We start from the raw sequence: 16,756 nt of genomic DNA on the forward strand, positions 1-16,756 counted from the left end.
CCCCCACTGGAGTGAATTCCTCGAGGGAGGGGAGTTTATCTGCCTCTTCAGGGCCTGGAACAGGGTTAGGCATCAGCTCAGAAATCTGATAATTATTTGCTGAATTTGTAAGTGGTATTTGTGATAAAGTGACCAGTGGCTGAAAGCAAAAAAAAAAAGATCATAACTTAAAAGCAAACTTGAACAATGCCAAATTACTTTTGGAAATTTGCCCACTGCCAGCATAAGGAAATGGGTTTGCACCATGATTTAAAAACAAACAAACAAATGAAAAACCAAACCAAACAACAACAAAACCTTTTAAGATAAAGGGGAGAGGTGAGGCCAACGGACGAGCCACCTGAGGAACTAACAGGAGAGACAGTAAGTGATGCTGTTGGGATGCGAACCCCACAAACAGCGACAGAAACGAGCAAGCTCTGGAGAAGACATCGCTTTAAAGAAAACAGACATGCGAGGAGGGAAAAGAAGGGGATTAGAGTGAAGAGAGGAGGAACAGCTAGAAACAGAAAACCGACCCTCCGAGGCAGAGAATGGCAAGGTCAGCACGAAGGGGAGCAGAAATAACACAGAATAGAAGATGCAGCTGAAGCAACAGCCGGTGGTCAAGCCCACGTCAAAGTCCCCGAAGACCTCAGCTGGGAAGGGGCTTCCTAGGTTTTATGACCAAGTGTAAGAAAGCAACCTTCTGACAGTTAAGGTTTCCAGCAATGAAACCAACTATCTTTATTGAGCCATTGCAAAGGGGAGGGAGGGAGCTGATTATGACACGTGTAAAGTGGATGTGCTTCAGCGGATCTTCAAGAGTTCCTCCATCACAGTGGAAATGAAATCACACAGGAAGAGCAATGGCAGGCAGAAGAAAAGGAGGCCGGCCGTGGTCCAGCAGCGCAGGAAGCTCTTTAGGGTAACCAGCTGTCCCGGCAACAGAGGACGCTGATCGGTCAGCAGCCTGGTGGCCTGAGACCACAGAGCCCTGGCGAGAGGTACGGGGCCTGCCACACAGAATCATCCTCCTCAAGTTCCCTGCGATTCAGAGAAGTGGGTGCTGGCGTAGAAAAGTGTATCAACTGGCTTCATGATCACTAATCACAAGCTCATCACGAGAAATCTGGGGGGTGAAAAGACGAGGTCTTGCACAGTGAACTAACTTACTCATGCCTGCCCGGATCTGTTGGGAATTACATACAAGGGTGGGGTCTTCACGAAGGTGGTGCTGAGTCCCACCTCCCAGAATCATTAATGATGCAGTGATAGGGAATGAAACGATGCATCAGAAGAAAAGCAAGGCAGGAGAAAGACAGCGAGGCCACAAAAATAGAAGGAAAAAACCCCCCAGGAATTACTAAAACGTCCAGCAACAGGGTACTAATACAATACTCATCCAACCATACAATGGAATACTACGCCGCAGTGGAAAAGAAGAATGAGTTAGACTGATACGGAATACTCTCCAAGATGTGAGGTTTACCGTATGCTATCACTTGGATTTAAAAAAAAAAGCAGTGAGAAACACACACAAATCTATTCCTGTATATACACAGAATATCTCTCAAAGGAAACCAAAGAAACTGGTCTTAGTGTGGCCTTCGGGGTGGAGCCACCGGGGGAAAGTACAGGTCGGGATGAGATGAATGTGTATTTCCCACTGAATACTCTCTGGGCCTGGCACACAGGAGGTACTTACAAATATTTTTTGAACGAATAAAAGGAAAATGAAAGTTTCCCTTTTGGATCCGTTTTGCAAAGGGGTATCCGTGGGGATATTTGTGATGGGTAAGTTGTGCGTCCGTACGTAAATGACTGTGTCCAGATGACACCTTGAGAGCCTCTCGGGTTTTTACTTTCCTTGCCTACTTAATGATAAGAATTGCTAATGATAAGGAAAGTAATCGAATCGCCTGACAGGCAGTGCATCACTACCCACCAAGGTTCAGCCCTGGGAAGCATCAGAGCTCATTACCTCCGAAGGACAACCAAAGTCCTGAGAACTGTTCCTCCCAACATTTGGCTCTTTAAAATAGAACAAGGCAGTTTGCAATAAAGGTCATTTATGCTATAATAACTACAGGGTTTTTCTCTTTTTTTCTTTTTAAAGAGGTTTGAACAATAGGAGTGTTTAGAGAAACTGCAAATGCCATTAAGTTTTTTAAAACACTGCGATGTCTGATCGTGGGAAGTCTTTCTTGGCCATGTAGCTGCAACAGTGGTTTATTCCACGACACATTTACAAGGCCTCTCCCAGATGGTGTGATCTAAACCACGTCACCTACTAAATCACAGATTTCGTAGAACTGTGCACTAAATGGTAAGTCGAAATTTCCACTGACATTCATCATTTCTGGAAATCCTGCGGAATTACCCATAACACAGTTAGAGAGACCCACAGGACTCTCAGGCACTAAACATGGACTTTTATTAACTGAAAACATAAAAGGCTCACTCAGTAAAATTAATTTTTGCACAGTTCTACAATGCAAATACTTAGTATTAGGATTTTAAATGTGGACTGTTTTTAATATGTTAAGCATATTAAACAATTATTTTGAAGAGTGACATTTTACAGTTGGTGAGAATTTGATCTAACTGTGGATTAAAGGAAAACGAGGAGGTAATGAGTCCTTATTATGGTCTAGAATCTGTGCTCATCTCTTAATTGAATCCTTATGCAAACTCTGCAAATAAAACATTATTGTCCCCTTTTACAGATGAGGCAAAAAGAGGCTTGGGGAAGTTAATTACATGCCAAAATCCACACAACCCAGGTCCGTCCCATTCCAATGTGAAGCAATGACCTCCCTTCCTCTCCTTCATCCTCCCCTCAAAAGGAGGAAAATTCTTTACAAAATTGCCCTAATTAGCTCCAAAATATATTATCTCTGAATTTTAAGGAGAAGAAAAAAGAAAATTTGAAATAGCAATGGCTTGTCATATCTCCAAACTTCAATTACCATTAAATGATTCTTTCCAACAGCCCACTTACTAGAGAAGTGATGAAAAGGTAATAGTCACCTGAAGGTAAAAGCAGATATTCAAAGTTGAGTTTCCCACTTCCCATGCACAGGGTTCTGACAAATCCAGAAAGGCGGCCAGGTATCTGTCTGGAGAAAGCACCGTGTGTGTCCTCCTCCATCTCCTCCAGAGCACGGGGCTGGTGCGTGTCAGCTGCCCTGAGGGAAGCCGAGGGCCCAGTGGCACCACGCGCCCTCATCTGAGCCAGCCCCATCAGACTGTTCCACAACGTGGCCCCGCACACAGTGTTAAGAGACAGGAACACGGGGCAGGCGACTGTCCAAGAGCTGCAAGCAGCTCACTTCCTGATTTCCACCGGCAGAACCAAGGCCCGCGGTGTTGCTTCTGAACAAAGTTCTTCCCACCTGACCCTTGGCTGGTTCGGGCATGGTTCCCCCTCATTCCATCTGTGGGGACCCAGGGGCCCGCGGCTAAGCCGGAGCGGAGAGCAGGTGGAGAGAGAGGGCCCCCGCTCTTGACGCAGCCCCTGGTCCAGGCTCAGGGCGAAAGTGTTGCCAAGTCTTGGCCACAAAAGAGCCAAAACTTTTAGGGCTTGTTTAGGTTTTAATTTTATTAAACTGAAAAACCCGATCTTCAATTTCATTGGTTGGCATCCCTGTTCTCCCTCCCACTTGGCTTTCCAATAATAAGTTCCAGTTGGGGTTCAAACTGTTTCCCAGGATGGTCTCTGGTTAAAACAAGCATGGTAAAACCCCGGAGAAATCTGAGATGAAAGAAGTGCCTCAGAACACAAGGGAGCTCAACTTAATTTTGCTGAAAAACCTACAAACACGTGGAGCCGTCGCCCACCCGTTCCCCCGCATGTCCCGGCTCCGCGGCGCCGTCTACAGGGCGGTCCTGAGCGCTGGCGGGAGGGGTGGCACCGCAGGGCGTGCTGGCAACGCAGGCACATGGGTGCCTTGCTTCCAAGGACTCGGGATGCCAAGCGTCACTCTAGTCCACACGTCTGCAGCGCTCAGCCCGCCTGGAGTCATTCTACTAGGAGCCCAAGTTCAGGAAGTCTGACACTGTACAAAGGAAGCAAGCATGTTCCCAATTTATGTGTCAGGTACTGTGCAAAATACTTCGCATGCGTTACCTCCTTTAATCCCCACAATGCGCCGAGTTAGGAATTACTGTTACGTGCATTTTACAGACAAAGATTTTGCAGCCAGTGGGTAACCGGCTGGAACTCAAGCCTTGGCCCACGTGACTCCAAAGGCTCTCCTCCCAGCTCTACCTGCTGCCTGGAAGCTATTACGCGTGGTGACAGTCACCATCACAGTCTCTAGTGGTAAGATCATGGGTTTGGGGGTTCAGACAGATGTGGGTTCAACTCCTGTCTCTGTCCCGTGGTTTGGGAGAGTTACTCTCTCAGTCTGAATGTTCCCATTTATGAAATGGGCATAATAGTATCTGGTCACTGTCAGGATTAAATGAAGAAAGTACCCATTAAACGTGCCAGGGTAGTGCTTACCACATGTCAGATTCTCAGCAGTTTCCTACCTTCTCTTGCCAAGAAGTATGAAGCTCCTGACATTTATTTTTGGTGGGAGGAAAAAACGCACAAATCTTGACCGTGAATCATACGGCAGCAGCCCTGAACCCTTAAACGGGTATTTCTTTTTTGAGAGGTAAATCAAGGAAAGCGGGAAGAAATAACTATTACTTGTGAATGATGCGCCCCATAAACCTGTAAAGCACTTCTCTCTGGCCTCTCTCTGGCAGCTCACCTATTACATCTGATCCAGCCTATCAGGCTCTCTTTCCCCTGCCCCGCCCCCCAATTTTTGCATCCAGTTGACAAAGTGCTAATCAGATGAACAGTTCTAGTGAATAGGAGTGAACATATGTGCATTGTAAAGAGCTGTTTTCTGGGGACACTCTCCTCTGCTTTTGTTTATATTGAGTACTGATGCTAACTGCTGTTGTTCTCCAGCTTAGCAGGGGACAAAACTCCCCTAGTGGCCCTTCAGGGGATGGGGGTAAGCCCAGGTCTCAGGGGTCCTGGGAGGGACGGGGTCTAGAGTGGGACTAGCGACTCTGGCCACATCTCAGGAGGACGGTGAGAGCAGTGGCCACGGGGTTTCTCAATTCGGAAGAGAAAATACAGGGACTCTCAGAGGGTGGGGCAGGGCAACCAGAACTTTGACAGTACTTGTAGATTTCAGTATGCTGCCCGGGGGTGGGGGGGGTGGTGGGAGGGGTGGGGGTGGTGGGGGTGGTGGTGTGGGGAATCATTAAGAAGTAAGTTTAAGATAGCTTGTTTATAGAAAGAAAAGTCTGGCATCCAAAGAGGGTCTGTAGCCCATAAAATTGAACAAATTAGATACGTGAATATGTCATGAAGCACGGGGAAACAAGCATTCTTTACGAACAAATTTAAAAGCTGGTTACCTAAAACATTAACGGCAATAAAAGAAAAAAAAAATTACACAATGTGGTTTTTGTTAAATTCAAGTAGCTAATTATTCTTTTTGGGTCATATAATTAATGTCCCAAATGAAAATTTAAAAAGCACTACATTTAAAATACATTTTAATAATGCTCAATTTCAGTGAATTTCTCCTTCACTTTAATTAAGCCCTCTGTATCAGTCCTCATTTCTGGGAGGAACTATTTTTAATTTCAAGTGCTTCTGATGAAAAACAGTTGAAAACTATGAAATATTCTTATTTTTAATGCATTGAGAAAGATGAAGTTACTTATCTTTTTGGCAAAAAAGAAAAAAAAAATACCAAAAAAACCCTGTAATATGAGCAAGACTTTATTCACTATTACAAAGCAGTCAACTTGGTATCTTTACCCAAATCTAAGAATGACTGAGTAGCACCAGAATTTAACTAAGAGCTAATGATCTATGAGGAACGCAAAGCAAGACAGAGGGATGCTTTATTAAGCCCATCCCCTTGTTATTCTTTTTGCTGTTAATATTGCTAGGATTGTGAATGTTCAGTTGAGTCACACAGCTGAAACTGAGAAGGCCTTGCTAACTGAACCGCATCAAGGTGAAAGCAGCAAATCACTTCGTTTGACGCTCTAACTCCCATATAAAAAATACCTGTGCATGCTGTCTTTCCAGGAGATTCCGACTTCTTCTGAGTCAGCTGTTTCTCAACAGGACTGGTGAGCAGGGAAACACCTCCTGCAAAAGGGCTTTAGTGAGATACATAAACGTCTCAGGGCAAGAAATCTTCCACCACCGAGTTAAAAATGGACCCCTTCTGTTTACACCTTATATTTCAATATCAGTTGGAACAGTTACATATCTGGGATGACAGTTGGTGAAGAAAACCTTTTCCTTAGTGGGATGAACAGAAAGACAAGGTTTCAACATCAGAACATGCAGTCAGTTGGAACAACTAAACTAGGACAGTGCAGAAAGTTTTTGCTTTTGGTCAAAATACCATGATTATGAAACTAAAGTGGTAAAGATCACAATGTTTCAACAGCAGGATAGTTAAAAGCAAGGGACTGGAATCACAAAGGTACTCTTATTTTTATACCATAATTTCAAAAGTAGATTTGCTGTATATATATATAGAACAGACATTTTTAAAGAATGTGCAAACTGCATTTTAAAAAATGAAATAACGGTTCCACTGCTTTATGGTAGAGTTTTACAGATGTTTTATCTTCACTTCTGATTTATCTTCAACTCACACTGATTTAGGACATTTTTTTTTTTTTTTTTTTTGCTGCAAGTCTTTCTATACTTCAGCTTTTATGTCAAATAGTTCATGATTTGTAAGTACAAATGTACAGCACCACGTATTTCTTTGTTATGTGGATAATTATTCCCTAAAACTCCTGCTTGCTAAATCTTGACTGTTCCTCATTTCTTCAATCAAGGTACATCTTACCTTAACACAGAGAGACCATCTATGATACTGACACTTGGAAGAAAATAAAGAGAAAGAAAAGGAAGCACCAGGCACTGCTGGCACCGAGGTCCTGGGTTTGTGGTAGTTATTCCCACGGAGCTGACCAGTCTGGCCCTCCGTGAGCTAACCCTCATATACTGTACAGATTCTGAGGTACAAAACCACGAAGGCCTCGGAGTGTGAAAGCTGTGGGACCAATCTGGACTCCTTTCCTTTTGAATTCTGCCCGGCTTCTCCTCCATCAATATCTTTATTGTTCTTTGGATGACAACTACAGACCTGGCTGAAGGAAACATTTACTCTCGTCCGCAGGTTAGGAACGTGTAAGAGTTAACTCCCCATTTTCTCCGGGGGGATGGAGTGATGACACAGTCCACCTGCGTTCTCTTTTCCCCGAGGCGCTGCACGTTCCTAGGTGTGTGTGCTTAGGTAAATACTCCTGGTCCTGGAGTTGGCTTCCTGCCTGATCATCCCTGGATACTCCCAGCATTCTGTGCGTCTTTCCACAGTGCTCACCCCGCCTGGTTCCCCTACTTCCCCCGTGCTTTCCACTCCCACTGCCTGCTGCCTGGTGCTGGAGAAATCCAACCGCTGTGAACACGAGACAACATCATAAATGTCAGGTTTCCAGTCTGAGACTGCAGACTGATTCCACAGCCAGTTTCTTGTCCTAGCAGACTCCCTTCAGTCCCTCCCTGGGACCAGCCCAGGTTTCTCCCACTGCTCGTCTGAGGCCCCGCCCCTCTGCCCCACCCTACCCTTCCCCCATGGCTCTTGCTCTTGTCAGTGATTTTTGGCACTGACCTTGCAATGAACTGAGTATTTGTGCCTTCCCTCCCCACCCCCAAATTCACATATTGAAATGATAACCTCCAGTGTAATGGTATTAGGAGTTAATTAGGTCACGAGGGTGGAGCCCTCATGAGTGGGATTGGTGCCCTTATAAGAGGGACCCCAGAGACTTCTCTTCCTCTCTCTCTGCTACAGGAGGGTACACTGAGAAGATGGCAGCCTGCCACCCAGAAGAGGGCTCTCACCAGAACCTGACCATGCTGGCACCTGATCTTGGGCTTTCAGCCTCTAGAACTTGAGAAATAAATTTCTGTTGTTTGGAAGCCACTCGGTCCATGGTACTTTGTTATAGCAGCTTCAAGTGACTGACACCTCGTGCGGAAGAGAGAGGTCACTGCCCCTGCTTCCTACTTCTGAACTCTCCTCTTTAATTATGCAACACAAATATGGTTACTTTCTCCTGGGGAGGGGGTCAGGAGGGCGAGGCCCTATTGCTCTAAATATACACCATATGCCCCGAGTCCTGAAACACGAAAGGTGAGAAGATGTGTATCTCAGAATCAGGAAATGGGGTTTCCCAATGCTGTGCTGCACCCACTCTTGTCTCCAGGCCCCTCTGCTGCCTCCAGGCTCCTACACCATCAGCGAGCCCCGGCATTCAGGAGGCCTTCCCGACCATCCCACCTGAAGGCAGTGCTCCGCCCAAGGCGCTCAACTCTTTAATTGTCCTTCACAGCACTTATGTTTATAATGAGATTATATCACCTGTCTCCTCCCACTAGAATGTAAGCTCCAAGAAAGCAGGGGCTGGCTTTGTTCACTGCCAGGACCTCAGTCCCTAGTCCCTGTCTGGTACGTGGCCATCACACAATATGTTATTCACTAAATGAGTGACCTGATAGCTCTCAGCTGTATTGTCTTGCTTTCTTCTGTGCTTTTGCTGGAGAGAAACTATACAAACAAAACCAACAACCATAAGTAATCCTTGGGCTTTCTCTCCTCTTCAAGCTACTGCCCTATCTCCTTTCTTTTCTTTGTGAGAAAATTTACCATAGGTAGAGTATATGCTCCCCGTTTCTACTTATTAACTCTATCCTTCCTCACCCTAAACCCTTAAACCCCCTTGTGAAGGACTGAAATGTCCCTCCGTCAAGAGTCAGATTCGGTGCTTAAGCTCTGGTCTCACTTCATCGTTCACCCGCTCTCGAGAGTAACGTCTCTGGGCCGCAGATGCAGGACCTGAATGTTCCTGGCGAGGTCACAAGCTGGTAGGTGAGAGAGGGGTTTGAACCCACTCTGGCCCCAAAGCTGCTCTCCTTCCGTTCCAACACACTGAACTTAAGGAAGGGGTTTGGCGATGACTCTGTTTATATTGTCGGTCTCCTCCAGCGGCTGTGAGTGCCACACCATCCATCTCTATGCTGGGAAAATAAAGATCCTTTTGACTAACCTTTTCCAATCAGAGTGTGACCATCAGGAGAGAGAGCTTGCGCTTCCTTTTTCTAACAGGAGTCTACAGCATGGTTACTGGAGGCTTACAGGAAATTTAAGATTTTAAGGAAATTAACACAGAGGGAGTCCCTTCACAATGCCCTAGTGCTTAAAAGCCAGTCTTCTTCCATGGTGGCCTTCCTCTTCTTCTTCTTTTCTTCTTCTTTTTTTAATTTTTATTGAAATACAGTTTATTTACAATGTTATGTTAGTTTCAGGTGTACAGCAAAGTGATTCAGTTATATGTATACATGTGTATCTATTCTCTTTTAGATTCTTTTCCATTATAGGTTACTACAAGATATTGAGTAGAGTTCCCTGTGCTATACAGTAGGTCCTTGTTGGTTATCTGTTTTATATATAGTAGTGTGTATATTTTAATCCCAAACTCCATGGTGGCCTTTTACAGAGCTTCTGATGAACAAACCCTCTAGGCTTATGTCAAAATGTAACTTTTTTAAAGCATCAATTACACAATCAATTTAATAACACTTTTAGGTACCGACTTAAAGAGGTTTTTTATGATGAGCAAAAATGACAGGAAAAACATCATTACTAAGGTCTTTTATAATTTCAGTTATAATATAAATTTCCCAGATTTTTTTCAAATCCTATTGCACTTGCTTCCAAAACTGAGGTCAATGAAGAACATTAGGACTGAATGAAAAAGTCTGAAAATGCTGAAAGAATTTCTAAATTCCTCATGTGGTAAGTCCCGCCCCTTTAGTCAACTGGACAGAGCATCTGAGAAATTTCCTTTTTTGGGTGGTGAGGGGGAAGCTCCTCGGGGGAAACAAGACGAGTTGCATTCCATGCAAGAAGGAGAACAGAGGCCTGGCTTTGGTCCTTTCACTTACTGCTGGAGAGAGCCTGCGCGAGTTCGTCGTCTTTCCTGGCCTTAATTTTCTCTTTTTACCAAGGGAGGATTAGACTAGAGCATGGTTTCTCAAAGTATGGTCTGCCAACCTGGGGAGGGTCCCCGCACTCTCTTTTCATACTTGTAATAAGATGTCACTTGCCTTTTCTACCCTGTTGGCCTCTGCACCTGTTGCATTGATGGAGCAAAGGAGGTAACTGGGTAAAAGTGAACTCAGGCAGTGACAGCAAACTGTCCAAGCAGCCATATCCTTTGCCACCATACTCCCTCAGTAGAACAAAAAAGCAGGATGAACTTTCAGTTTTCTTAAACCTTGATCCTTGCAGGCCTTTTAAAAATTCTGTACGACGACACAGTTCATCCCCCCCAGAGCACTTCCGCTGCTCACTGAGGCATGACGGTGGCCACGAGGAACAGTGCTCACGTGATGGTCTGAAGCTGAACTAGCTGCTCTTCATGGAATAACCATCTTGACTTGAAAGAACATCTGACAGACATATGTTGAGAGAACATATTCAGACCTGGGTACCTCGCGGACATTTTCTCAGAACTGAATGAACGAAGCTTGTCATTACAAGAAAAAACATGTGGCAGTATCCATGGCCAATGATAAAAATCACTCTTTCGAGCAGCATTAGAATTTTGGAAAACTTGAATCCATCACCAAGAGATTGAAGCTTCCCTATACTTAGTGATTTTTCAGGTGAGACTGCGGGTTATTTTAACAAATATGATTTTTAAAATATTGTATAAAATGACATATATAGAAGATCTGCATAACTCAGTGACCTGTTTTCTAATACACATTGCACGATGGACCAAAACGTAACAGAATACAAGAAGTACACTGACATGGTTTCAAATTTCACATTACAACTAAACTTTAAGCTGTTACCTGACTCCTTTAAACTCAGGTATAGTTATCTGACACATTTTGGTGTAGTAGCAAAGAATATTATCCACAATTATCTGAAAAGGCTATTAAAATACTCCCTCCCTTTCCAGTTACTGTAAAGCTGGGTTTTCTTCAAATACATCAACATAAACAATATATCACAACATACTGAATACAGGACCAGATAGGAGACTCCTACCATTTTCAGTGAAGTCAGACTTTATAAAGATTTGCAAAAAACATAAATCAATGCTAGTCTTCTCACTAATTTTTTTGCTTTGGAAAATATAGCCAATTACACAAAATATGTTATTTATGTTAAGCTGTAGTGAGATTACTGTTATTTTGAAATGAATTCACAAATACATAGCTTTTCAGTTTATAATCTCAAATATGGTAAATCCCATTTGACACTATTGACATAAACAAATATTCTTTGAGTCCTCCAGTGTAAAGGCGCCTGAAACTAAAATGTTTGAGAACTGCCGACTATATGAAATCTAGTTCAAGTTCTTTCAAGATTCTGATTTTTTTTGTTGTGTATGTGAATGAGAATAGAAAATAAAATCTGGAAATGTCTTGCTTTTGGTTGATAAGTTTTTGTTTCCTTCACGCTTCTTCCCTTGTGAGAATATAATATGGCAGATCCATGAGACAGAGTTGTGAAAATGAAGTGTTCAAAGGTAATTTATCCTAATAAAAATATAAATTATAATTAAATATCACTAGTTGGAAATGTTAGAATACAGCTTAAATAAAAAATTTTTTTGACAAAAATATTATAAATATTAATGCTTTGAAATTTATTTTACTCAATTTATATTCATGGAACATCTTATAACATATTAAAACTAATGACATTTGTAATTTTTCTCTAATTTTAAGAAATATCATCACAAGATTCTCTTAGTAGTATTATAATCTTTGAAAAAAACAGAGCACTGTTTTTCTTTCAGAACTTTTAGCAAAATGCATTCAAAATCATTTAAAGTTACTTTATCAAAACCAAAATAATAAGTTGCTATTTCTAATATAAGTTGGATGTCGGAATTTCTGTAAATGTTTTTAGGGTTTTGGTGCCAATTAATTTAAAGACAAGAACAACATGTTCATTCAAAGCATGACTAGACTTACAAATTTCTATTCCTATTAGTAGCAGACTTTTACAAACATAAAATACCTAGCCTATACTTCTGGTTTGCATAACATCTAAATACCGCTGTCGAAATTCTTTCCTTTATCCCCACTCAGCTTATCACACCAACTATCTGCATAAATAAAGATGTAAGCACCTGCTATATGGCAAATGGTCTCAGGGGCAGATGTTCCCATCCTTGTGTTCATGTCGCTGGGGCCGCATACATTATCTGAACAGATGTATACAATCTGAAAATGTTGGGTCCCACGGTGAGATGTCTCCAACTGCTTCCTATCAAAGTACATAAATGCTGTTTGCACCTGCATTTATGTTAATGATAGAAAGGCAGCAGGGGTTCTGACAAAGTGAGATGTGATGCTATGAAACACATTTACATGGTTAATTGGAATTTCTGAGAGACTCTGCTGCCGAGTGGCTACAGTGACACTGATACAGGCCAGAGGAGATGATCTGGTGGGTAGCCTGCTTTTTAAGCAGTGGAAATCTGGCTATTTCAAACAACAGAGATACTCATAAACCGAATTTACTAAAAAGAATATTCCAGACTCTAGTATTTTATCTCAAATAGAAGAATAACTCCCAATATGAGGTCTACCTGATAAGGTTTAGGCCACCCAAGTCATTTCCATTTTGTTCTACAAGGAAATTTCTATAGATATGTGTGTGTTTTCCATTTGTACTTCTGTCGACAGCATAACATACTAATACAGCAGTATTTTGCAGAGGTTATTACACTGGAAAGTTCCAATTTCCAACATTAAGGAGTTAACCAAAACCAGCTTGAAAATGTCAATTTGTACTTGGTCTGCAATATAAAATGGTACCAAAAGGCCAAGAACAGCACTTACACCAATAGTTAAGATCAAAATGTTTCCATATGAATGTCACATATTTAGAAACATAATATTTTGGTAAAACATAGGGAATGCCCCTCCCCCCCTTTAATGAGGTCACAAAGCCACCTTAACCACTAAGTGCAAAGCATCAAATTACAGTGCTTCTCTTTGCTACTGTGTATTAAATGTGAGCCCTGAAGAGCCAGAGTTCACAGCAAGAGTTGTCTTTGTAGCTTTACTGAGCTAAGAACTTGTGGTCACTTTCAAATAATATACTTATTACTTGATTAACTTGACACTGATCATATCAACTTTACACAAAGTTATTACATCTGCCTTCCAAAAGAACTTTTATTCTGTAACTGACTCTGAGATTTATATTGTGCTCTAAGAGTTTACAAAGTGCATTCATACATGGTTGAGCCTCACTTGCAGATTCTATATTTGTGCATTCACCTGCTTGCTAAAGTTTATTTGCAACCCCCAAATCCATACTGGTGGCACTGTCATGGTCATGTGTAGACATGCACAGGCAAAAAGTGTGCGTCACCTTCCTAGCAGTAGTTGATGCTCTGCCTTGTTTCTGCTTCCATACTGTAAACAAGTGTCCTTTTTGCAGTCTATTTAGCACCACATTAAAATTTTTTTTTTCCTTTTTGTTAGTGATTTCACTGTTTAAAACAGCCCTCGAGCATAGTGCTGATACGCTGTGCAGTGTTCCTAAGCATTAGAAGAGTCTGATGTGCCTCATGGAAAAAAATACGTGTGTTCAATAAGCTTTGTTCAGGCATGAGTTATAATGCTGCGTCTGTGAGGCCAATTAATCAAGGAATCAACAAGATATATTCAGTGAGGTGTCTTTAAACGGAAACGCACATAAAGCCAGGGTTTGTATTGATAACTGATGAAAATGACCAAAGGCGCACAGGAAACCTAACCCTGCATTTCCCGTAGGAGCCACGGTGCAGTATTAGCTAATTCAGTGTTTGTGGTGACTTTACAGAATGTGACGGCTGCAAATGACGAGAACCAACAGTACCTTATCTCATTGGACTGTGTCAGACCAAAATTAACATCCCCATTTGAAAGATGAAAGGACTGAGGCTCACAGATTTAGCCAAGATCACAGAGCCTAGAAAGAAGGGCAGAAGAATAACCAGAGCTCAGCTGTCCAGCTCTTGCTTGGTGTTCTTTCCCCAGACTGAGAGGGGAGGGGAGGACAAAAGACAGGAAAGGAGATTAGGAAACATCTCCAATACCATGTTCAAAGGGTGAAACTTTAGTTAGGTAACAAGACAATAAGGCATTCTTAGGTTGAATCCTCATAAAAGGTCAACTCCTGCTTGGATAGACAGCCCAGTTTTATTCATTGAAACTCAGCTATAAGAGAGTAGAGCTTAGTTTGGTTTTCTTTTTTCCCCCTTTGCTCCTTGCTCATTGCCCCTCCAAAGGCAATAAATATTTGTTAAGTGAACACATAGACTTGACAACTTCAGCTTGGTGTTTCATAAAAAACAAAGATTAAAATCTTTTCATAGCATCTGAGCAATATGATTTTTTAAAAAAATGTTTGAGAGTTTAAAGCACTTTTAACAAAATTTAATATGTATTTGAGAAACCACTACATGCCAGGATGCTTTGAAGCCCGCCAAAGACAGAAAATTCATTAAGAAGTTTACATAAAGAACCCAACTGATACTAAGAGTCTAAAATAAGTAAGATCATTTTCCTAAACTTAAAAAAAAAGAACATTATTTATTTATTTATTTATTTATGGCTGTGTTGGGTCTTCGTTTCTGTGCGAGGGCTTTCTCTAGTTGCGGCAAGTGGGGGCCGCTCTTCATCGCGGCCCGCGGGCCTCTCATTATCGCAGTCTCTCTTGTTGCGGAGCACAGGCTCCAGACGTGCAGGCTCAGTAATTGTGGCTCACGGGCCTAGTTGCTCTGCGGCATGTGGGATCTTCCCAGACCAGGGCTCGAACCCATGTCCCCTGCATTGGCAGGCAGATTCTCAACCACTGCGCCACCAGGGAAGCCCCAATTAGAAGATTATTAACTACCTAGCCCAAGTGTTCCTTTAGTTCAAAAATTCTATATTCACTAATACCGAAAATGTTTATTTCTGCAAGACGTTAAGTACAGCTTTTTACGTCTATAAGACATAAGAATATATTTTTAGGCTGTGCCATGATTATTTTTAAAGTATTTCACTGAATCAGAAAAATCTAGGTTTGTTTGTTTTTTTTTCACAGCTCCAAATCTGAATTCACATGAAAGACAGTAATGGCTATTGGCGTCACAGTTAAATAATGCACAGGTTTTGAAAATTAGTAGGCATGGTACAGAGCGTGTTTAGCTAACTGCAGTGTTTCTGAAGGGGGTCATTAAGACCCACTACTTCTTACTCAAAAGAAGTAAGATGCCTCAAAGCATCTGCCATTTTCTCAGCGCCATTTATTCTTACTCTCACTGAATAAAAATAGCACTCACAATTTGATAACTATGTTTTAACTATACAAATGTTATGACAGAGCCGAGAAAAGTGTTAGAAGACCTCTAAGACCTTTCTACTCACAGCAGACTTGCCTAGGAAATGGCAAAACTGAATTGCAAAGCTGGCGAGTATCTAAGAGTTTTGAATGGCTCCAGCAAAACAGACCCTCCCTGGACCTAAGACTCTTTCCTGACCAATGAACAGTGGGACTTGTATTAATTAACTGTGTGGGGACTTGACACTCATCCTGCCCTCTCCAAGGTGCTCACTTCAATCCTTAACTGGCACAACTACAGTCAACTTCTTCCTGGCACATAACAAACGTAAACTGTCCCTCTAACAGAACCATTTGGCAAGGCTGCTCACTTGTGTGTTTCCTCATCTGGCAAGTAAATCAATGCTTTTGCATTTTCAATCACTGTGGTGGTTTTCTTTCCTTGAACAAATTTAAAGTGGAAGTTATGACTGTAGTTGGCCTTATCATGTTGTTTTCATGCCTTTTTTTTTTTTCCAAAACATGGTTTATCACTTGCTACAATTTGCTGTTTTTCAACACAAAATACATGTCCTTAAATTTTTATTAGCTTATCATTTGAAAATACCAAACAAAAAAAGAAAGTGTGGGAAAACCATAAATCCTATCTCCAAATCCTGAATGCATGAGAAGATAGAAAATTGTAACAAAATAAGTCTGATGAACTTCTGGAGATTCTATAAGTAATACTTTCACACAGAAAGGGATAATAACAACACTATTATTATGGAAAGCTTTTAATATAGTACAGATTACCTGAGTGATGTTACAATGTTAACTTCTTTATCCAAAATTAGGAAACATTTAAATAGAAGGCACTGGAATTTCTAATTAGTTTCCTCTAGTCCTTTCTTAGCTTTAATCCACATCCTGTGACCCCTAAACCCCACCTGACTGACTTCTACACTTGTGCTCACATCCTGAGCAAACGCTACCTCCTGTCGTGTTTCCTGACCGGCCTCAAACTTCTGGCTCAACCGACTGTTCTCCAAGTACGTCACACTCAGGTCTAATACAGCATTTGTCATGCTTTATTCTGGTTAATTACACACATGTCTGCTGTTCTACTAGGATTTTGTGTTTTGTAAGAGCGCAGGCTTCTGTCTGATTTATCTTTGGATCCCTCATGGCATCTGGCATAGCTCCTGGTAAGTACTGTCTTGGTGATCATTAAATCTGCTTGCACCGTATGAAATTTTGTTAGAAGATAGTGTCATACATGATGCCATGGATTTTCTTAAGCTCCACAACTCTGCTGTGATGTCCTACCTGAATTTCATACA

The 16,756-nt window shown here is 41.9% G+C and overlaps 1 protein-coding gene across 47 annotated transcripts in view; it reads right to left on the minus strand.

Annotated features, from left to right (window-relative positions):
• The window catches only part of ZNF438 (zinc finger protein 438), a 213,670-nt gene that overhangs the window by 52,873 nt on the left and 144,041 nt on the right, over nucleotides 1–16,756 (minus strand). For 44 of the 47 annotated variants that reach the window (XR_009499992.1, XR_009499991.1, XR_009499983.1 and 41 more), the window contains one exon: nucleotides 6,074–6,157. Coding sequence is in view for 14 of the 47 variants with exons in the window: in XM_059909665.1 (XP_059765648.1) it covers nucleotides 6,074–6,157 (84 nt within the window). In the remaining 33 variants the exon portion in view is untranslated. Of the gene's footprint in view, nucleotides 1–3,012; nucleotides 3,102–6,073; nucleotides 6,160–16,756 lie in introns of those variants that run through there. The other 3 variants (XM_059909669.1, XM_059909801.1, XR_009500024.1) reach the window with 3 other exon arrangements.

This window comes from Balaenoptera ricei, chromosome 2 (assembly GCF_028023285.1).
Source record: "Balaenoptera ricei isolate mBalRic1 chromosome 2, mBalRic1.hap2, whole genome shotgun sequence".
NCBI lineage: Eukaryota > Metazoa > Chordata > Mammalia > Artiodactyla > Balaenopteridae > Balaenoptera > Balaenoptera ricei.